Consider the following 20824-nt stretch of genomic DNA (forward strand, 5'->3'; position numbering starts at 1 on the left):
GCAACACAACGCATGCCCCCACCGTTAGCGCTTGTCACTGAACATGAAGAGAATAAACATTCAAACATGCAAGCACTCTCCCCTTTCGCACTTTCCGTTCCAATACAGGCAGTTTCAGAAACCTGAAAAGAATTAAGATAAAGTCCTCCCCCATTATATTTTGCAGAACATTTCTGGAACTCGCACCCACTGATCCTGACACACGACGAAATTGATTCAGCATATGTTCCTCCTCCATAATAATTTTTTGCGGTTCATGCATTGAACGAGTTGTTCACAACCTCAACGAATTTTTTATAATAGCACATTATTCTCCCACACAAATGGAATGCAACGCACCCATTGAACACGCTATGTGAAACTGAGATAGTGATAGATGATTGACAAGATACGTAGATTTCCCTGTTGCTTGACGAAACGTTGGTGCATGATTTTTCTGTTTCTGTTGTCTTTAATCCGTTCAATTCACTCCAAATTATTGGGTAAACTTCTCAAAGAGATTCACTCCTTTAAAAACTTCTAATTATCTCATTTGCATCACTATTTGAACTAAATTTTATCGCAACTTATAAGAAGCAAGTTGATAAAAATAAATTTATGAAACACGTAAAAATTAATTTTGTGTGAACATAAATTTGGTTATTAACAATTTAATTGTAACAACACATTCAAAAAATAAAAAATGAAAAATGAACAAAATTTTTATGGGATTGATCAATGTTTTGGATTTTATTTTCAACTCAAAGATTATTGAAATTTTTACGACAATACAGTCTTAAATAATTATTTCAATCAATAATATTTCGAAAATTCACAAAAAAAGGTCAAATTCACTACTGGTACAATTTTGACCTATGTCGAGAAAATTATTTATTATACCTCTGAGAAGCTCAAAATCCTATTTCTTTTAGAATCTTACAATTATTTTTTTCTGAGCATAAACGAGGAAGTTTCGAAAGCCTCATTTTCCAATTGAGTTTGTTATGATGAGATATATTTTGAGGAAAATTGTCAGAATTATTCCTCTTGCAGTTATTGTGAAATCGATCTTGTCCGGTATTTTGTGAAATGTACTGTATTTTATATTTTCCGAAAATTTTCACACAAATATATTTTATTAATAATCATTTCCAATTTTAATAAATGATCATTTCAAAAAGTTGGTTGTTCTTTCACAAAGTTTGAAATCTTTTTGTTCAAATTGTAATTTCACTTCAGGATAATTTTTCATTGAATTTATTAAAAATTTCGAAAATTTGTTTTTGATTGATGATAAAGAATATTTGTTATGTTGAAATATTTAATGCTTTTTATTCATTCTAATTCATTTTTAAAAAATCTTGGTGACATTTTGTTTGTGGAAATTAATTCAACCATATTTAATATGTGATTGGTAAAAATGATTTTTTTAATTTTTATTGTTCATTTTATGAACATTTCATTTACTCGTGAGCTGTTGTCTGTAAACGTTGTATCTCGTCATGGTTTGGAAAAAAAAACTTTTTCACCCTTACCCAAGTTAGCAAAATTTTAACAAATTGGTGGGTTTTTTAAAAATTCTGAAACAATTTAAAGGTGATCGATTTTCAATATCCAAATTGGGAGTGTGAACTTTATATTTAAAAAAAAATTGAGTTATTGTTATTTTTCAAACGAAAAGTATGACAATAATATTGTGAGTAATGGAAGTTTGCTTCAATCTGGAAAAGAACGAATGCATAACATTGGAAACTCACTAAAGAAACGTTACGTGGATATCACTGGTGATGAGAATTGGCTGAATCTGCGAAATTTGGATCTTCATTCAACTGTTACCAACAGAACAATAGAATCACTTTCTTCATTAATTTCTGGCCTTGCCAATTTTGTACCAACCAATAAACCAAGCGATGAGAGTTCAACAATCAACAACATTAATTCAACGAACGCAGAACATATGCTTCTTCTTGTTGGATCTTCGACTTGGCTTGCATTTCTAATTAAAAGCAATTGCTATTGAAAACTAATTTTTATGCTTTAAGTGAAAAATCAAGGAAAATCATTTTTGAGACCTTAAATTCGGGCGAATGGTGCGATTACATTCTGAATCATAAAGAATCGATTGAGCTTATTTTCAATTTGACACAGACACGATTTGAAGGTTGGGATATTATCAAGATTTTCGACACGTTGTTTATTGAGCATGAACTTGGGTATAATTATTTTTGTTGTTGTTGCAAATATTATTTAAATAAATTTTTTTTTATCATTTTAAATATTAAAATACCATTTTCTTCTTGTGATGAATGCGAAGACACAAATTGCCTGAAGGAATGAATGACAGTCTGTACGAAGAATCACAGCGATTCAGAGATGATTGTTTGCATTGGGTTATCTTTCAATAGAAGTTTTTTTTCAAAAAAAATATTTCATTTTCTTTCTTTCTTTTTCTTTCTTTTTCTTTCTTTTTCTTTTGGAAATTATTTAAAAAATACTCAAATATTTTTATTTTATTTTATTTAATTTATTATTATTATTATTATTATTTTCAAAATCATTTTTCATTCAGTGTTTTTGATCTCATATCCAACGCACAGAGAAGATTTTTGCCAGCCATCATCAGGATTGTTTATGGATGAGGTACTGTTTAACTTGATTTTGGTAATATTTTCATTGAATCTTTTCTTTCTTTCTTTCTTTTTTTCTTTTCTTTTCTTTTCTTTTCTTTTCTTTTCTTTTCTTTTCTTTTCTTTTCTTTTCTTTTCTTTTCTTTTCTTTTCTTTTCTTTTCTTTTCTTTTCTTTTCTTTTCTTTTCTTTTCTTTTCTTTTCTTTTCTTTTCTTTTTCTTTTCTTTTCTTTTCTTTCTTTTTTTTTTTTTTTTGAAAAAAATGATTTTATTTGTTTATTTTTTCAATTTATTTTTATCTTTTAACTTTTTCTTTTCACTTTTTCATTTCCTTTTTCTCATTCTCATTCTCATTCTCATTCTCATTCTCATTCTCTCTCTTTTTCTCTTTCTCATTCTTTTTCAAAAAACAAACAAATAAATAAATAAAAATGAAAATGGAAAAACAAATAAATCAATAAAATTACATTCATATATATATCAAAATAATTTTTTTCCAGCTATTCTTCCACAACATCCCCACAGATCTCGCCCGCCGTTCATCCGAAAGTCTTAATTTCAAGCCAGGCTACCACCACTACTCAGCCCACGATGCCTCTATCATCATCTTGGCTGGCTGTTTGGGGCTGGATTTTGAAGGCACCTGCCCTCGCTATGGCTCGCTGTTTGTGACGGAAGTGTATATGAATGAGGAGAATGCATCGGTGTGATGGAGGAAAGGAGGAAAGGAGAGAGAGAGAAAGAGTGAGTGAGTGAGTGAATGAATGAATGAATGAACGAGTGAGTGAGTGAGTATGAGTGTGTGCGTGCGATTGTGAGTATTGTTAAGAGATGGATTAAAATTGAGGATTATTTTATTATTTTATTTTATTATTTATTTTTCTTTTTGATGAATTATTTGAAAAAATTATCTTTAATTTTTCCTTCCTTCCTTCATTATTTATTTTATCAATTTCAAAAATCTGCATATATTTGTTATCTCTCTCTCTCTCTCTCTCTCTCTCTCTCTCTCTCTCTCTCTCTCTCTCTCTCTCTCTCTCTCTCTCTCTTTCTCTTTCTCTTTCTCTTTCTCTTTCTCTTTCTCTTTCTCTTTCTCTTTCTCTTTCTCTCTCTCTCTCCACTTTTCCCATCAGGATCCAATTGTCGAGTTTCTCTATGATAAAGGCCCCGATCAAGATGGCACTCTCCATTTGAAGCATTTCTCTTCTCCTTTCTGTGAGAAAAGTGAGCCTTGCACACTCAGCCACCTCCAGCACTCTTTTCAGAAAATGCACGAGATTATTCAAAAGGGGGAATTTATTGATCAGATCTGTGGGAGGGGTAAAGATGGGTGGTGGCCAAAGTTTGTTGTGACACAGTCAGATGAGAAGAATTTGTTTACAAAAAAATCTGATCAGAAATTAATTTTATTTGTTGTGAACGCCATAAGCGCTATCATCATTGTGTTTACACTTTATATGAGTTGGAAGAAACTGCATTCACCTCCAAAAAATGTTTTGAAGAAAAAGAATTAACCTTACAGAATATTAATTTTATCACTCCATTTTTTTGTTTGCTCTGAAAATTGTGATAAAAATTATTAAAAAATATTCACTTTTTTCCCAAAAAAAGTTAGTCTAACCAGTTTCAACGTGCATCATTATTGACTAATATCAATGTTAATCAATAAAATCTCAATTTCATTTTTGAAAATTGATCTTACAAACATTGGGTGTTTTCCCGTAATTTTGCTAGAAAAATATTATTGGGGAATTTTTAGATCTATCAGAAATATTGTTTCTCAACGTTTGCCTTTAATATTAGACATATTATCGTAAAAATCCTGTTTTAATTGCTATTGCAATTTTATTATAGAATGCCACACACACCACACAATCTTCAAAAACGTTTGGCTGCTTCTGTCATGAACTGCGGTATTCGCCGCGTATGGCTTGACCCAACCGAAATGGGACATATTACCATGGCAAATTCACGTATGGCATTATTTTATAAATATTTTATCACTAACTTTTTTTGACACAGGTCACAACGTGAGAAAGATGATTCATGATGGTCTGATCATTAGAAAACCAACTCACGCTCCATCACGCACAAGAATTCGCAAGAGGGTTTATTATTATTATTTGGAATCGAATGTTTAAACTCTTTTTAACAATCGAATATTTTTGAAAAACATTACAGTTGGAAGCAAAGAAGAAGGGAAGACATACAGGAATTGGTAAACGTCGTGGTACACGCGAGGCCAGACTTAACAGCAAAGTTTTGTGGATGAGACGTATCCGTGTTCTTCGTCGTTTCCTCCAAAGATACAGAGATGCTAGAAAGATCGACAAACACTTATATCATGACCTGTATCTTAAAATCAAGGGTAATGTTTTTAAGAACAAGGTTTGGTTGTGTTCGCATTTGACGAAAAATTATTATATATATTGTTCGCAATCATTTCGACAAAATTGTTTATATTCCTCTCAATAATTAGAGAGTTCTTCTTGAACACGTCATAAAGGCAAAGACTGAGGCTCAAAAGAGGAAGAGCGAAAAAGAACAAAACGATGCACTTCGCGCAAAGAATGCCGCAATCAAGGCAAAGAGAATGCAAAAAGCTGCTAAAATGGACGGTATGGTTTCAATTGCTGAAGAAAAGGCTCAAACTGGAAAAGCTGCCAAGAAAGCTGAAAAGAAAGATGTCAAGAAAGTCGAGAAGAAAGTTGAAAAGAAAGAGGCACAGCCAGTTGAAAAGAAAGTTGAGAAGAAAGAAACCAAGCCTGTTGAAAAGAAGGAAACCAAGCCAGCAGAAAAGAAAGTTGAGAAGAAAGTGGAGAAGAAAGATGAGAAACCAGCTCCAAAAGCTGCAGCTAAACCAGCACCAAAGAAGGAAGAGAAACCAGTTGAAAAGAAAGCGGAGAAGCCAGCACCAAAAAAGGAAACAAAGGCTGCTCCAAAGAAAGAGGAAAAACCAGCTGCAAAGAAAGAAGAGAAAGCCGCTCCAAAGAAGGAAGAGAAAGCTGCACCAAAGAAAGATGCAAAGCCAGCACCAAAGAAGGAGGAGAAGCCAGCTGCAAAGACTGCTACAAAGCCAGCAGCCAAAACAGCTGCAAAACCAGCAAACAAACCAGCAGCAAAGCCGGCTGAGAAAAAAGCAGGGAAAAAGTAATTGACAATTCAATTCACTTTTATTTTTGAATGTGGCTGAAACAATTTTCTGGTTCAGTGTTTATAAGAACAAGGCACATAACTTTTGGTTTTGCAATAGGTTTATTACGCTTTTTGATTTAAAATTAGAAAGCTGTTTTATTTTAATGTTTGAGAGAGACCGAAATTAAAAAAGAAACCAACTTTCCCACTTGTGTGTATATTAAAAATATGAGGATATATAAGCTCAATCTATTATTTTTTCGATTAGTGTTTCAAACACGCAATGATGGAAAGACTTATGAAAAAAAGACAGCTAATAACTTTGAAGTCTAAATAAGAAAGAAAGAAAGAAAATGAGATTTTAAATGAATGAATAGGTAAATAAAAGGAAATGAAATATCAGAATGCTCAACGAAATTGAATTCAAACTCATCCAAAAAGCAGGCATTCTTCCGAGTTCACCTCATTTCATTTCCTTTTATAATAATAGGTGAATGAAAAATTTTAAAAGAGAAAATAAAAAAATAAAAAAATAAAAAAAAAAATTTGCTAAAGAGAGCGAATTGGTTTGACTTTTCTCCTTTTTCTTTCTTCTCTGCACTCGTAATTTTTGATTCTTTATTTTTTTGTTCAGTTTTTCCGTATTTTATTTTTTGAGATGTAATTGCTTGAAACTCAAATCACATTTGAAAAAAGTGTAAAAAAACACGCATTAATAGAGCCTCTAAATAAACTTTTTATTGTTTATTTATCAGATTATTTTATTTTATTATTTATTTATCTATTTTTGATTTATTTATTCACTTATTGCGTTGTTTTCTTTGTCTGCTTCTCTCTTCTCTTCCTCCTCTCCGACGCTGCAAACTCCTCTTCCGTTCTGAAATCTCCGTGTTTCCACCCTCCCAAGTGCTTCGTCCTCGCCTCTTCCTCTGCGTCTTCATATTCCCTCAGCTCCCTCCGCTTGAAGCTCGGTACACTCTGCTCGTCTGTCACAACAAGCCCTCTTCTCAAAATCTCCAGGTTCAGATTGAGCACATTCTGTGGCTTTTCTGCTGAAGCTGCTGGCTCTTCAGACGATTTCTCTGAGGAAGACGAAGAAGAAGGAGAAGATGATGAAGCAGAAGCAGAAGCCGAAGCACTTGCTTCCTTTCCCGTGGGCATTGTCAGCACAACATACGGCCGGTTCTCTCTATCCACCCACTCGTTGCTGCACTCCAGCTCTTTTCCCACTGTCAGCTGCCTCAGCAGCTCCTCTGCCTCTTCCATCACATCCGGCTGGTCAGGAATTGGGCGGACAAACGCCAAAAAGGCTAAAAATGCGCATGCTGGTATCTCCAGCATTGCTGGGTCCATGCACATCACATCAGCTTCCACGTCCTTCAGGGGCATTATCACAGGCATTCTTGTGTCGATCAGCGTGAAGCAGATGACGGGCTCTGTCAGTTCTTCATCCTCTTCGGCTGTGATGATTTTTTCCACATGCCCTCTTCGCCATTCTTTTTTCGTTTTACCGCCTTTTTTCCCTTTTCCTGCACCATTTGCATTTCCATTCACATTCACACGCACCGCCACATCTGACTGAACAGAAGGCAAGCAAGTTTCACTGAAGCAGCACATCTTCTTCCTCGTCTCGTTTTCTGCTGGAAGAGACAGAATCTCCGCACAGCGCTTGTTCAGCTGCACATCGGGGGGAATTTCAGTCTGCACAACCACAATTCCTGAGTCAATCACCTCAACCACATGGCATTTCGTCTTCACGCCTTCCTTTTTCGCAGCTGGCTGTGACTCGCCACTGCCGTCTTGTCTGCCTTTTCTTCCTCTTCTGTCGTTATATCCACCAGATGGCACAGAAGATGATGATGGCCCATCTTCTCCATCTTCTCCTTCTCCATCTTCCTCATCTTCCTCATCCTCTTCATCTTCTCCACCTGCGCCAAACCTCTGCCTCCTTCCTCTCCTCTCTGTCTCCATCGTCGGGTTCGGGAATTGCCAAATCCCTCTCTTTGCAGCCTGCGCATGCTGCTGTGCCTTTGTCAGCTTCGCATCGACTGCTGACTCGTCTCTGGCGCTGATCCAGCACAAACCGGCATCCAACAGCCTTTCAGACACATCCATCCCATCCAGCATCAATGTCCCTATCCACGACCTTCCTGAGTTCTCCAGCCGGCTCACGATAAACTCCACATCGCGATTTAAAAGCATCAATCTTGCTTCTCTCGCTGCTTCATCGGCATACGGGTGAGAAGGAAGAACAGCTGCTGCTCCTTCTTCTCCTCCTCCGATTGGCCTTCTTGGTGCTCTTTGTGGAGCACGCAGGCCTTCCAACACGAATGAGATGATCAAAGATTGCCGCGGCACAACAATCAGCACACGCGACGGGTTCATCACAGCCTCAACAAAACCTCTGAACTTCGATGTGGTTGTGGAGCGGGTCAAAAACGTCGACACAAACTGCCTGTTCATCTTCGCATCGTAGGAGATGTCGTTGTAGCGGATAACTGGCGCTTTTTCAGCCACTTTTCTCAGAATCTCCCTTCTTTCTGCGTCTCTCTTGTTCCTCTCCTCCTGAATTCTCCCTTTTCTCTCGATCTCCACCTCGGCTCTTTCTTCCTCAGTCATCAGTGCATACGGCTTCCTCCTTTCCCCTGGCTTCAACGGCGGTGGAGGCAGACCCGGTGTAAACTGAGTCAATTCGTGGTCGAACTGGAACAGCTTTTTCTTCCCTTTGATGGATGCTTCTTCTGCTTTCAGGATTTCGCCATAGAAAGCAGAGCGAGGCTCCTCGGGACGGTGTCTGGCGGGTTTGGCCAGCCCTTCTTTCACCATGTGCACACTCATGTTCTCACCAGCCAGATTCACAGCAGCATAGTCACGCTCTATGGTGCCTGCTCCTGAAATTGTGTGGAATAATGTTCATGGTTGAATGGTTTAGTTAGGATTTTTTAAAAAAAAAATGGAAACAAAAAATTATGTTTGTAATAACATAAAAATAAAATTCATAAATATATTAAACACAAATAAATAAATGATAATAAGAATTTCAATCCCCAACTCTCATATCTTCTTCCCTTCTCTTTCTCTCTTTCTCTCCCATCCCCACAATCACACCTTGTCCCGAAGCAAGAATATTCCTCCTGTACTCCACATTCACTGCCACGATCTTCCCCACCAGCAGCTTCCTCAGATGCTCCCTCGCCTCCCACGCATACGGCGGCTGCGGCGGGTTCAGCTTCGCCACATCTGATGCTGTTGAGAACGAAGCTGCATTGTTCCCTGCTCCTCCAGGGCCATTGCGCAGATTCAGCTTCGGCGCTACAACTGATGCAAGTGACACTTTTCTCTCGGGCATCAGAACATGTGCCAGCGCTGCCAGCTGCGCACCGTCGTTGAACGTTGCCGAGGGCACTTTGCTCAACTTCACAGGAGGCGGAGGTCGCTTCGGCTTCTCCACAGGCTCAAACACATCGACTGGGGGAACAAAATCAGGTTTCTGGTCTTTTTTCCCTTGTTTGCCCTTTTTCCCTTTCTTTCCGGATTTGCTGTCTTCGTTCTGCTGCTCTTTCGCCTTGAGAATAATGTCAATCTCTCTCTCTTTCTTTTGCTCGCTTCCAGCTGGAATCAAATGCAGATGGCCCAAAATCTCCCGTGTCCCTTCTGCTTCCAGTGCAATCGGAGCCACCATAATCGTGTCTCCATTCGTCACCTCTGTAACCAGACCGAAATATTGTTCCAGCACCGTCGGCTCTGGCGACTGGATGACTTCTTTCTCCGGGCGCGGTGGCGGAGGCACATAATCATGCCAAACACGGTCTTTGCGTCCCTGGGCAGCGGCTTGTTCAGCACGGTATGCCTTTTCCACTGCGAGTGGGAGTGAGCCTGATGCTGCATCCGGGTTTGGTGGGTTGGCGGGGAGGCCCACAAGCCTGGCGAATCCAAAGCGGAGCAGGATTGTTCCAAGATCACCTTTTGGTGCAATGACACGTGCGGAAAGCTTGTCACGATCATTTGAATCGGGAACAAGAACGATGTCTCTCTGCAAAATTTCTTTTTCTACAAAGTACTTCGCCTGCTCAGCAAATGGCTGAGGAATCCAATCAACGGATGAGACGCTTTCTTCGCTTCTGGTAAATCCAGGGCACAGAACATGAGTTATCTGAAATGGAAGACTGTACAAGGATCCACCGTATTGCACATATGCCCTCATTGATGAACCTGTTGTAATGTGATCAACAACTGCAGGAACTTCTTTTCCTTTGTTGTCTTTCAAAAAGTTTGCAATATTGATTGGTGTGTGAGATTCTGTGACAATTGGTAACGATTGTGCATGAAGTCCCAATCCTGCTGCTTTTGCTTTCTCTTCAAGCTCAAGGAGTGCCTTTTGTTGTTCCTGAACTGGTTTCGGCAACTTTTCAAAAGGAACTCTTGATTGACGAACAACTGCCAATCCATTTGAAAGAACCCACTCTGTCAAATTAACCTTTCCATCATCAAGTGTTATAGTTCCAAATCTTCTTTTTTGCGTTGGGCTATCTGAACCGCTTGCTGGTAAATCTTGTGTTGTGTGAAAGTGACACGTTTTTCCAATGCAAAACTTTCTCAAGATCTCTCTTAAATAATAAGCTTTGGGATCAATATCTTGTCCATTTCGAAAACGTGGAGAGTCGATTCCTTCAAAAAACACAACGATCTCCGGAGGAGGTCCTTCTCTCGGTTGTCCCATGACAGTCACGGATGTTGCAGAATTAACATATTTGATAATTCCAGATCCATCGAGTATAACAGGAGCAGCACGAGCTTTAGGTTTTATCTCCGCTTTAGGAAGGCTGCTAAGGTTACTTTCGCCAACAGACATCCAATCAAAATGATCACAACAGTGAACAATGGGCAACTTCGATCTGATTTTTCAAACCATTGTCAAAATTGATTTGTATTGTAATTTGCAGTTTTCAGACAATTTTATGAAGTATATTTCTTTCAATATCAAATAACATCTAAAAATTTGGAATTCACCCTTTACTTTATTTCGAGAAAATTGAAATTTTTAAAATTGAACTTTGAAAGAGTTTATTTTAAAATCAAGACATTTGCTCGCATTTTTTGATGGAAAAGAAAAAATCAGCAAGCCCATATGGTTTGTCTGTTTTGTAGAATTCACATTTCAACTGCTGATAATGCATTTATAATTAATATATTCAATTATTTGTGATTTGGATTTTTGATAAAACTTCACACTTTCATGAAATCTTGAAAAATAGATAAACGGTTTTGATTTTTTTATATTTTTTTCAATAAAAATGTTGAATGACAATTACAAAAATTTTTATATTTTTTCAGCTCTCACAGTCGACATCATCGTCATTCATCGGGAAGAGGATACTCATCACAACATAGATCTCAACCCTCAAGATCTTCAAAAAGGAAGGATCAGAAACAATCAATTAAAAGCTGGGCAAAGGTTAGAGAAGAAAATGAAAAGCGTACGAAAAGAGGAAAGGCTGTAACTCGTGAAACTGTTCAAAAATGGAGAGAAGAAGACATGGCAAGAAAAGCTGGAAGTGAAAAGAAAAATGACGGTGAAAAATTATTTGAAGAAAGAGAGGATAAGCAAAAAAAATTGTATCCTCATTCACATCACCATCACGACAAAAATCGCAAACATCACCACACACATCAGCAATCACGCTCACCACATCACCCCCATCATCGCCATCATCATCGCCATCGCTTGCCCTCGTCTTATGCCAACTCCAAAAGAGGAAGAGATGGGGCAAGCATGGCACCTCCAGGCTTTCCCGGGGCTGCTCAAATGGCTTCACAGCAAGTTCCGTTTGGTTATTTTCCGATGGCAACTCCTTCGTTCCCTTATGTCCACTCTCAGCCCATTCTCCCCGGATACCCTGTCGGCCCGACGCCGATGATGCACCCGAACACTTTTCCAATGGCTGCTCCTCCGCTTTATTCAAATGGATCCGCACTTCCATCAGGACAGCAGCTGGCTCAATCACCTGTGAATGTTCCATCTTCTTCTTCTTCTTCTTCTTTAGGCAGTCAACCAACCAATCTGAGTTCTGATGTTGTGTCATTGCCGCAAAGTGATCTGATGGCTGTTCTTTTGGAGCGGCTGAAGGAAAAAGACCCGGCGAAATACGAACAAATCAGCAAAAAGCTCGCAAAGAAGAATGCGAGCGGAAAAATGACAGCATTAAATTCAGTTAAATCAGAGCCAGAGGTTGCTAGAAGTGGGGTTGATTTAACAGGAAAAGAAGGAGAAGCAAGAGAAGAAGAAGGAGAAGGAGAAGGAGAAGAGACAAAAAGTTCAATGCGACTGGATACATCTGTTGGGGCAGAGAAAGAAGAGCGCAAAGGAAGAGGAGAAAGAGAAGGAAAAGAAGCAGATGAAAATAAAGGAGAGCTTAGAGAAACGATGGCGCTGTTGAACAAACTGGCGAAGGCGAAGAAGGAAAGAGAAAAGAGAAGAGCAAGCGCTGATGGCAGACCAACGAAAAGAAAGGAAGAGGAAGAGGAAGAAAAGGAAGAAGAGAGAGGAGGAGAAGGAGGAGAAGGAGAAGGAGAAAAAGGAGAAGGAAGAAAAGGAAAACAGAAAGGGAGCAAGAGAAAAGGAAGAAGCGAAACTCGTCTTCGTTCAAAATCTGAGTCGAAATATGCTTCGAGTCCAGAATCTTCAGCAAATGATGGAGAAAAGAGAAAGAGAAGCAAAAAAAGCAAGAAAGGGCAATATGAAAGTGAAGGTGAAAGTGAAAGTGATAGTTCAAGTTCAAGGAGAAGCAGAAGCAGAAGTAGCTCAAGAGATTCTTCCTCTTCTTCATCCTCCTCCTCCTCCTCATCATCATCATCATCTTCTTCTTCTTCTTCGATTTCTCTTTCCTCCTCCTTCATGGAGCTAATCAAAGCAGTTTCTGAACAGCCGGCTGACGATCAGAATTCACAGGAAAACATTTCCAAACAACCAAAAATTGAAAATGAGACAGAAGAAAAATCATCTTTTCCTCAAATTAACAGAGAAAACGGAGTTAATATCAAAAATGGTAGCAATAATAATAATAAAAATCCACCAGAATCTGAAGGAGAAGGAGAAATCCAATCAGAAGAGCAGAAAAAGCTAGTTTTAATAGAAGATATTCAGCGTCTTTCGGCATTCAATCAATTAAAAGCGATAATTTCACTGAAAGAGCAGAAAGAAGAAGAAGAAGCGAGGAAAGCCGAGAAGAAGAGAAGAGAAGAATTAGGACTGGATTTGAGCGAGGAAGAAAGAGAGAAACTTAAAAGGGAGCAATTGGAGAGGGTGAAAAAGGAAGTGGAAGACAAATATTTGGGAGGGGAACATGTTCCAATTCCGAAGGTGAAGACGAAAGAAGAGCTGGAAGAAGAGCAGAGGAGGAAGGAAGAGGAGATTGTGAGGGAGAAGGAGAGACAAAGAGAAGAAGAGGAGGAGAAGGAGAGGGAGAGGCAAAGAGAAGAAGAGAAGAAGAAGAAGAAAGAGGAGGAAGAGGAAGAGGAAAAGAAGAGGAAGAAGAAGAAAGAAGAAGAGGAGGAAGAAAAGGAGAAGAAGAGAAATAAAACCGGAAGAGGAAGAAGTGAAGCAAAAGCGGAAGATCTGGTTGATTTGTCAGACACAGCGTTTTTGAGGGAAGTTGATCGAAAGAAGAAGAAAAGAGAAAGACAACGATCGCTTTCGAGTGGAAGACAAGGAAATGACATAGAGAAGGAGGAGAATGAAAGGAAGAGGAAGATGGAGGAGAAGAGGAGGAGAGAAGAAGAAGAGAAGAAGAAGAAGAAAAAGGAGAAGGAGAAGGAGGAAGAAGAAAGAAAGAGAAAAGAGAAGGAGGAGGAGGAAGAGAAGAAGAGAAGAGAAGAAGAAGAAGAGAGGAGGAATAAAGAGGAAGAAGAAAGAAAGAGAAAAGAGAAAGAAGAAGAAGCAGCAGCAGCGAGAAAGGAAAAAGAGAAAGAAAAAGAGAAAGAAAATTCAGAAAGTTCACCAAATTCTTCCAATGAGCAACCAAACAAGAAGGCAAAAGGAGGGTTAAGTGCTGTTTTTCAGATGAAACCTCGAAGAACACCTCGTTTAAGCCAACAAAACAATCCAGAATTTTCTTCTTCTTCTCTTTCTCCTTCACGAATGCAACAACAATATCAACAAATGAATGGAATTCCAAATGAAATGCAAATTTCTCCCTTTTTGTCGCTGAAAGAAACCGGAGCAGGCGATTTTATTCAACAAGCACATCGAACTGTTTCCGCAGTTCAGTTCGAAAGAGACCAAAAGAATGCAAAGCTATTGGCTGCTTCGCTTTCTGCTTCTTCTTCTTCTTCTTCTCCTCCTCCTCCTCCTCCTTCTTCTTCTTCCACACTTCCCCCTCAGCCACCTTCTTCTTCTTCTTCTGTTGGAATCACAGGAACACATCTTCTTCCTCAACAAAATCAACCAAATCTTGTTGCTTCGCTTGATTCTTCCTCTTCTGATTACGGCTGGTCTTCTAATCAACCACAACAGCTTCCTCTTTCTCATCGCACATCACCTTCTTCTTCTTCCTTTTCTCGTTCTCGTTCTCAAAGCCCTTCTTCTTCCTCCTCCTCTTCATTTCCTTCTTCATTTCCTTCTTCCTCTTCTTCCTCTTCCTCTTCTCATCTATCAACCTCAGAGCGACTGAAGCAGATGAGCCAGCTGATGTCTGAGTTCAGCCAATTGACAGCCTCTTCCCGCAGCATCAGCCCTCGCCCTCCTGATGAATATCCACAAAACTTGCATTCTTCTTCTTCAAATTATAAGTCTTCTAATTCTTCTCGTTCTATTTCCCCTCCTCACCCTCTTCGATCTTCTTCTTCTTCTTATACACAACAGCAGCAGCAACTGCAGCAACCTTCTTCGGGTCGATTTCAAAGGTTGGATGAGGGACACGTGGCTTCAACACCGTATTCATAAAAATGCAGCCATTTCATTTGCTTTCTTTCACTTCACAACTATTTGGATTTTTTTTTTTTTTACTCTTATTCCACCTTTATTTTATTTTATTGTAAATTTTTATTTCTTTTTTATTACCAATGTTCAGTTTTTTTCAATTGTCAATAATTTTCTAAAATTTTAGTATTACTTCACAATCTAAATGATACAATAACAATAGTTTTTTTTATGTTTGTAAAACGAATTCAATTTTTAAAATATGGAAAAAACTTCTTGTCAAATTCTTTGATCTTAAATAACAAATTAAAGGTAGGGGATCAACGCTTGTGCTGGTGAGAGTTTTCTTTTGTTCTAATACGCAATTTTCTACCTCAATATTATTGTATACAGTTAAGCAATGAAAAATAATTCTTCATCACAGCAAAATAACCACAAAAAGCAAATTATCACGTTCTTTATGATTTCGTTTTTGTTCGGTATGTTAATTAAATTATTATTCACAAATTATGAATTTTGTTATTCTGGCAATATTAGTTTTATTTACAAGTCGTCAAGTTCTTCCAAAAAAATTTTACAAAAAATTTCGTTACGAAATTAGAATCATTAAGTTTGAATTATTTATTTTTAAAATTCGTAAGTTTTAAACTCTTTCAACTTTTAATTTTAATAAAGAAATTTCGTCTTATCACTTCCAACTGCTGTAATTGCTGTTGTAATTATGGTGTACACCGGTTTTGTTCTGATGAACAAATCAATAACTCCCCCTCCAACTTCATTCGATATTGTCAAGGAAGATAGGTATCATCAGAACATAAACGGAAATGCGGAAAGTAAAGCATTGTCAGAGGACAACTGTTATACAATTCGCGAGGTTAATTCAATATTGTATGATTAGGACTTCAATTCCCAATGCACAAGCACTTCATTTAATTCATAACTTTCATGTCATATACTGCGACTCTCACCTGTTTAATTTATATTTCCACAGGAAACACTCCTGTTCACTCTTTCATATCACTTTTAATTTCCATTGTTGTTTATGTTCTTTGGCGTTATGCAATTTTTTCTCTTTATGTTTTGATGTTTATTTAAAAAATAGGAATTTTTCTATTTGTTAAAATTTTTCATATAAGATTTTTTAACTAAAAGAAAATACAATAAAAGTTTATTTTTGCCCCGATGTTTGAAGGGCAAGAGCCCTCTTCTTTAGTTTTTCTACCTTCTTTCTTATATCTGCCATGTCTTTTGATAGACTTTTTATTTTACTTTGATAATGTGGTATTTTTTGAAACTATATGATGATGTTAAAAAAAAATAAGATGATAAAAAGTCGGAACTTCGAAGTAATTGATAAACAAACTGTTTCAGCTATATCAACTAAAGAACTCTGCGCAGTATCCGTATACATGGAATTTTCAGCTCGTAGCAGCTTTAAAAGATTAATTTGTAAATCCCTAAATGATTGAAGTTGTGTTATCAACAAATTTGACAAATATTGCTTTAATAAATACCTCGTTTCCTTCAATATTGTTTCGACTCTATCAAAGCCTAAAATGCGACGTATCAAGCAAAAGTTATTTTTAATACAAAAATGCAAAAACCATCTTTGTGAACATCATCTATAAGTTTTCCAATTTCATTGTTATTGTGATCCATTTTCGATCATGAGATAAATTAAAATATTAGAAATATGAAAAAAGCAAATATATTACCAACTGAATGCATTCTCAAAGGGAAAAATATTGAAAAATCGTTATCATCTAGATTGTTAATAGTTGGTGCTGGAGGAATTGGATGCGAAGTTCTCAAATGCCTTGTTTTAGCTGGATTTAATAATTTAGTTATTGTTTGAAAAATTTTTCAAATCAATTGCAACTGAAACTGCATTATTTTAATTGAAAGATTGACCTTGATACAATAGATGTGTCAAATTTAAATCGACAATTTTTATTTCGCCCAGAGCATGTTGGGAAAAGCAAAGCACTTGTTTGGTAATTATTTTGAAAGAAGCAATTCATGTTAACAATTTTTTAAAACAGATGGCGCGTGAGGCGCTTATGAAGATAAATCCAAATGCACATATTGAAGCTTATTGCGATAATATTATGTCAGCAAAATTTGATATTACATTCTTTCAAAGTTTTTTCTGTATCTTGAATGCTCTTGATAATATCGGTATTGAACAAATTTTAATGTTTTCATCGCACTTTTTATTAAATATTAAGATGCAAGACGACATGTTAACACGATGTGTGTTCTTGCAAATAGACCATTGATAGAAAGTGGCACTTCTGGCGTTCTTGGGCAAGTTATCCCAATTTTTCCTGTTTGAAACAGAAAGTTGCTTAATATTTGCATTTCATTTATTTTTATTTCTTTATTTTTATTAATATTTTTTATTTTTATTCTTATGCTTGCAAATTCAAATTGTGAAAAATATTTTTCAGAGATGTTCTGAGTGTTATTCATGCACAGCGAAGCCCGTGCCGAAGCAATATCCAATCTGCACCATCAGGAACCATCCATCATTACCAATTCATACTCATGCGTGGGCGCACATGCTGTGGAAAGTTCTTTTTGGCGCTGGAGAAAGCGAAACAGATAACTTTTTGAGGGATGGAGAAGGTATTCTCTTTTGTTCAATAAGAGAGAGTGGATTGTTATATATTTCAATATTATTTTGATTGAGAAAGGGAAAGCGAAATCAATTAATAATTTTTTATTTTAATAGAAAATCATTAAAATTGTTCATTTTTTTAATGCATCTATTGTTATGCATCATTTATTTCAGCATCGCATCCTTTGCTTAGCTCTGTCTGGAATTGGATAACAGTTGAACCTGCTGCAAAATCACAGTCAGGAAGCGCAAAGCGTGAATTGACATCTTCACAGAAGCAGCAACTATACCAAAGAGCAACACAACTGTTTCATAAGGTGTGAAATTCGATGCTATGAAATGAAATAAAATAAAATAAAATAAAATAAAATAAAATAAAATAAAATGAATAAATAAATAAGAAAGATTAAAAGAAAAAAAAGGATTGCTATAACTTTTGTTGTTATTATTATTATTATTATTATTATGAAAAACATTATTATTATTTAAAAAAATATTTTTTTTGGTTTTTTATTTGATTTTTGTGTTAAAGATTTTTTCTGAAGATATTGTGTCACTCATTGAAATGAAAGCAGATAAAAGCCAATCAGATAATTCATCTTCGGCAGCTTCTCAAACAAAGACCTCGGATTCCTCTTCAAACGCTTCTTCTTCTTCTTCTGATACTTCTTCTTCTTCTACAACTCATTCAGCTTCACCACGTTTTCCTCAGCCAGTCAGCAATCTTCTTCCTTCTTCTTTTTCCATCCCTGAAGATGTTTCTCAGTGCAACATGGTTTGGCATAAATACAGTTGTTAACTTCATATTTTTTGTTTTCTTTTCGTTTTATTTCTTTTTTTATCTTCTTTTTCTATTTCTACTTTTTTTTTTGAATATCGTGTATATTTTATTTTTAAAACATTGTTTTATTGCTATTTGATTTAAAAATTCTATTTTATGCAAATGATCAATCAATCATAAAAACATCCTTTCTTTTCTTTTCTTTTCTTTTCTTTTCTTTTCTTTTCTTTTTGACATCACTTTGAAATGTGAACAGATTCCATCAGGTGTTGAAGCAGATATGGCAACCCAATCATTGGCTGATCTTTCTCTCACTTTCATTCGAAGGTTTGTCTTCTCAATGTGGTTATTGTTTCAGTGAATTTTTCTTCTTATTTTTTTTTTTCCTTTTTTTATTAAAATAATTCTTGTAAATATTCATTTTCGCTTATTTTCATAACACTGACTTCATTTCCGTCAAACTTGGCTTATCTAATATATGATGAATAATGCTTTGTTATTTATTCACATATGCATTTATGAACATGTCCATTCTATAAAATTCAGTGCTGTTGAGATTGGAGCACGATGCCTGACGGAGTGTGAGACTCAAGATGATGCGCCTTCATTCAGCAAAGACGATTCACTTTCACTAAAGTTTGTTTTTATTTATATCGTCTTGATGATTATGCTTTGGGAAATGTTTATATGTTTTGAAATTTTTGTATTAATCTTTATTTCTTTCTTTTTATTTTAACAATGATGATTCAATGGATTTTATTGTTACTGAACATTTTCCAATTTACTTGCATATCTCTTCAAACTGCAAATATTGTTGTTTCATTCTGTTTCTCGCAACAAAAACAGTTTTGTATTTGCAGCTGCGAACTTGAGATCTGCTTCGTTCAACATTCCTTTCCAAAACAGATACACATCAAAATGTTTGCAAGAGAAAAGATAATTCTTTTTCTTTTCTTTTTCTTTTCTTTTTCTTTTCTTTTTCTTTTCTTTTTTGTCAATTGCATTTTCTTTTATTGTCTTTATTCTTCATTCTGTTTTTCTTATTTTTGCGATTTCAACTAACTTTATCACTAATTGTTTTAAATTGTTATGATTATTATTAATAATCTTTTCTTCTTCTTCTTCTTCTTCTTCTTCTTCTTCTTCTCATAAAAATAGCCCTTGTATCTTCGATCGTTCCATCTGTTGCAGCAACCAATGCGATTGCAGGTGGCCTTGTTGTTTCTTCTCTAATGAACATTGTGGCTGTGCATTACAAAATGCAGTCTGAATCCAAGAAATCTTCGTGCAAAGAAGAATGCTGCAAAGAAAGCGAAAAAGGCAAAGTTGAAAAAATGGAATGTAAAAAAGAGGTGAATGATGAAGTGGAATTGAAAAAACAAAAGAGAGGAAGAGATGGTCCAAAGGAAGATGAATCTGTGAATGAGAAAGAGAGCTTAATTCAAGTTGTGGAAGAAAATGCAGAGGAACGGGAAAAACAAAATGAGTTTTTGAAGCAATGTGCATCTGCTTTGAAAATGGCATGTGATTCATTCATTTTCTTTCTTTCTTTCTTTTTCCTTTTTTTCCTTTTCTTTTTTTATTTTATTTTATTTTATTTTATTTTATTTTATTTTATTTGAAATTGTCGATTTATTCTTTATTTGATTAACTCAATTTGGCAAATAATCTTTTTCATTTAAAATGCTTTCTTATTATTTTTGCTTCATTATACAATATTCCAGTGCTTCATTCAATCCATCCCTTCAAATGGACGATTACTAACATCGTCCTCACTCTCTCTGCCAAACCCCGAATGCGCCATCTGCTCAAAGCGAATCATCAATGTATTTCAACTTCTGTTTTTTTTTTTTTTTGTTTTATTTTTTATTTTATTTAATTAAAAATTATAATTTTCTTCAAATTATCTTTCTGTATTTATTATAATTAATGACTGTTATTTTGATAACAATTTATAAATTTGAAATTTCTTTTCAGGTGAATGTGGATGTTGATAAAGTGACTGTTGGTGAGTTTTGTGAGGAGATTTTGAAATCGTATCTGAATATGGAAATCCCCACCTTGTTCCTCGGTAGTAAGTTTGTTGTTAAAACATTCTGTATTTTTGGTTTTGAGCATATTTTTTATGAGATGGGAGAATATATTTTCAAATCATTAAAAGTTTTTCGGTTCCCGCTGAATTTAGATTTAATGTCTTTTTTTAATATAAATTAATTTTTTGACTTTGATGAAATATTTATGTGTTATTCATTCTTTTTTTTTCACCTTTATCGGTTTTTGTTAACTGATTTGAAATGAAATATGAATCACTCAACAAATTTTCATCTCATTCAGAATGATATTGGACAGCGATGTGGATGAAGACGAAGACGCTGAGCAAGCACTCGAAAAGCAGAAATCCAACATTTTAGCTGCAGTTGGGGTTTCTCATGCCTCTCTTCTCACAGCAATTGATTCGGAAGATGGAACAGAAGTGCATCTGTTTATTTCGCATGTAACTGATTTTTTTCAATCAAAAAGGATGAAGCGACTTAAAGAGGAAAGATGAAGCGAAAATGGGTAAAGATAAATCGAATAATACAATATTGACTGTGACATTTTATGAAATTATTTGTTGTGATGTGAATCAAATTGAAATGATCATTGTGAAATTTTTTGCAAACCGAAAATTTTTGCTCACATCATGATGAACAACTCTGAAAAATTCTTTATTTTTGTCACACATTTTTGATGTTTAATTATAAATTTAAAAAAATTAGATTATAA

At 35.8% G+C, this 20824-nt stretch overlaps 7 protein-coding genes across 7 annotated transcripts; 5 read left to right on the forward strand and 2 right to left on the reverse strand.

The window, feature by feature from the left end:
* Window positions 1–1377: 1377 nt before the first annotated feature.
* Window positions 1378–4185, forward strand: MONOS_16794 (uncharacterized protein). Its single transcript, XM_067869666.1, has 8 exons — window positions 1378–1484; window positions 1576–1604; window positions 1661–1965; window positions 2022–2192; window positions 2294–2358; window positions 2549–2619; window positions 3106–3309; window positions 3739–4185. Exons 1-8 carry the CDS (start codon window positions 1400–1402, stop codon window positions 4117–4119), a joined length of 1311 nt encoding a protein of 436 aa, XP_067726424.1. The 5' UTR covers window positions 1378–1399; the 3' UTR covers window positions 4120–4185.
* Window positions 4186–4350: 165 nt separating this feature from the next.
* On the forward strand, window positions 4351–5854 carry MONOS_7848 (putative 60S ribosomal protein L19-2). Its single transcript, XM_067878205.1, has 5 exons — window positions 4351–4390; window positions 4460–4578; window positions 4628–4713; window positions 4787–4993; window positions 5085–5854. The coding sequence occupies exons 2-5, from the start codon at window positions 4461–4463 to the stop codon at window positions 5757–5759; spliced, it is 1086 nt and encodes a 361-aa protein (XP_067726425.1). The 5' UTR covers window positions 4351–4390; window position 4460; the 3' UTR covers window positions 5760–5854.
* A 121-nt stretch (window positions 5855–5975) lies between these two features.
* MONOS_7849 (putative ebna2 binding protein P100) lies at window positions 5976–10622 on the reverse strand. The gene is made up of 2 exons (XM_067878206.1): window positions 8849–10622; window positions 5976–8631 (listed from the first exon to the last, which is right to left on the reverse strand). Exons 1-2 carry the CDS (start codon window positions 10590–10592, stop codon window positions 6545–6547), a joined length of 3831 nt encoding a protein of 1276 aa, XP_067726426.1. The 5' UTR covers window positions 10593–10622; the 3' UTR covers window positions 5976–6544.
* Window positions 10623–10755: 133 nt separating this feature from the next.
* Window positions 10756–14900, forward strand: MONOS_7850 (uncharacterized protein). The gene is made up of 3 exons (XM_067878208.1): window positions 10756–10871; window positions 10996–11002; window positions 11075–14900. The coding sequence occupies exons 1-3, from the start codon at window positions 10841–10843 to the stop codon at window positions 14679–14681; spliced, it is 3645 nt and encodes a 1214-aa protein (XP_067726427.1). The 5' UTR covers window positions 10756–10840; the 3' UTR covers window positions 14682–14900.
* A 71-nt stretch (window positions 14901–14971) lies between these two features.
* MONOS_7851 (uncharacterized protein) lies at window positions 14972–15780 on the forward strand. Its single transcript, XM_067878209.1, has 3 exons — window positions 14972–15136; window positions 15195–15267; window positions 15333–15780. The coding sequence occupies exons 1-3, from the start codon at window positions 15058–15060 to the stop codon at window positions 15553–15555; spliced, it is 375 nt and encodes a 124-aa protein (XP_067726428.1). The 5' UTR covers window positions 14972–15057; the 3' UTR covers window positions 15556–15780.
* On the reverse strand, window positions 15763–16326 carry MONOS_7852 (uncharacterized protein). The gene is made up of 4 exons (XM_067878210.1): window positions 16262–16326; window positions 16172–16208; window positions 16021–16114; window positions 15763–15951 (listed from the first exon to the last, which is right to left on the reverse strand). Exons 1-4 carry the CDS (start codon window positions 16314–16316, stop codon window positions 15826–15828), a joined length of 312 nt encoding a protein of 103 aa, XP_067726429.1. The 5' UTR covers window positions 16317–16326; the 3' UTR covers window positions 15763–15825.
* A 373-nt stretch (window positions 16327–16699) lies between these two features.
* On the forward strand, window positions 16700–20824 carry MONOS_7853 (putative SUMO-activating enzyme subunit 2; the record flags this gene model as incomplete). The annotated part of the gene is made up of 12 exons (XM_067878211.1): window positions 16700–16835; window positions 16886–16986; window positions 17108–17285; window positions 17452–17594; window positions 17810–18052; window positions 18315–18385; window positions 18605–18694; window positions 18905–18978; window positions 19217–19578; window positions 19783–19884; window positions 20036–20136; window positions 20393–20824. 12 exons carry the CDS (start codon window positions 16700–16702, stop codon window positions 20604–20606), a joined length of 1815 nt encoding a protein of 604 aa, XP_067726430.1. The 3' UTR covers window positions 20607–20824.

This window comes from Monocercomonoides exilis (assembly GCF_001643675.1).
Source record: "Monocercomonoides exilis strain PA203 chromosome Unknown scaffold26-1319188, whole genome shotgun sequence".
NCBI classification, from domain to species: domain Eukaryota; phylum Preaxostyla; order Oxymonadida; family Polymastigidae; genus Monocercomonoides; species Monocercomonoides exilis.

Coding starts and splice junctions, on each gene's coding strand:
- MONOS_16794 (XM_067869666.1), top strand. CDS start 1,400: ATGATTTTTTTAATTTTTATTGTTCATTTTATGAACATTTCATTTACT. Junction 1,605..1,660: donor TTTCAATATCCAAATTGGGA/GTGTGAACTTTA, acceptor TCAAACGAAAAG/TATGACAATAATATTGTGAG. Junction 1,966..2,021: donor CTTGTTGGATCTTCGACTTG/GCTTGCATTTCT, acceptor TTATGCTTTAAG/TGAAAAATCAAGGAAAATCA.
- MONOS_7848 (XM_067878205.1), top strand. CDS start 4,461: ATGCCACACACACCACACAATCTTCAAAAACGTTTGGCTGCTTCTGTC. Junction 4,579..4,627: donor TATTACCATGGCAAATTCAC/GTATGGCATTAT, acceptor TTTTTGACACAG/GTCACAACGTGAGAAAGATG. Junction 4,994..5,084: donor GTAATGTTTTTAAGAACAAG/GTTTGGTTGTGT, acceptor CTCAATAATTAG/AGAGTTCTTCTTGAACACGT.
- MONOS_7849 (XM_067878206.1), bottom strand. CDS start 10,592: ATGTCTGTTGGCGAAAGTAACCTTAGCAGCCTTCCTAAAGCGGAGATA. Junction 8,632..8,848: donor TATTCTTGCTTCGGGACAAG/GTGTGATTGTGG, acceptor ACACAATTTCAG/GAGCAGGCACCATAGAGCGT.
- MONOS_7850 (XM_067878208.1), top strand. CDS start 10,841: ATGGAAAAGAAAAAATCAGCAAGCCCATATG.
- MONOS_7851 (XM_067878209.1), top strand. CDS start 15,058: ATGAAAAATAATTCTTCATCACAGCAAAATAACCACAAAAAGCAAATT. Junction 15,137..15,194: donor TATGATTTCGTTTTTGTTCG/GTATGTTAATTA, acceptor TGGCAATATTAG/TTTTATTTACAAGTCGTCAA. Junction 15,268..15,332: donor TACGAAATTAGAATCATTAA/GTTTGAATTATT, acceptor ATTTTAATAAAG/AAATTTCGTCTTATCACTTC.
- MONOS_7852 (XM_067878210.1), bottom strand. CDS start 16,316: ATGGATCACAATAACAATGAAATTGGAAAACTTATAGATGATGTTCAC. Junction 16,209..16,261: donor AGATGATGTTCACAAAGATG/GTTTTTGCATTT, acceptor GTCGCATTTTAG/GCTTTGATAGAGTCGAAACA. Junction 15,952..16,020: donor TAGTTGATATAGCTGAAACA/GTTTGTTTATCA, acceptor ATCATCATATAG/TTTCAAAAAATACCACATTA.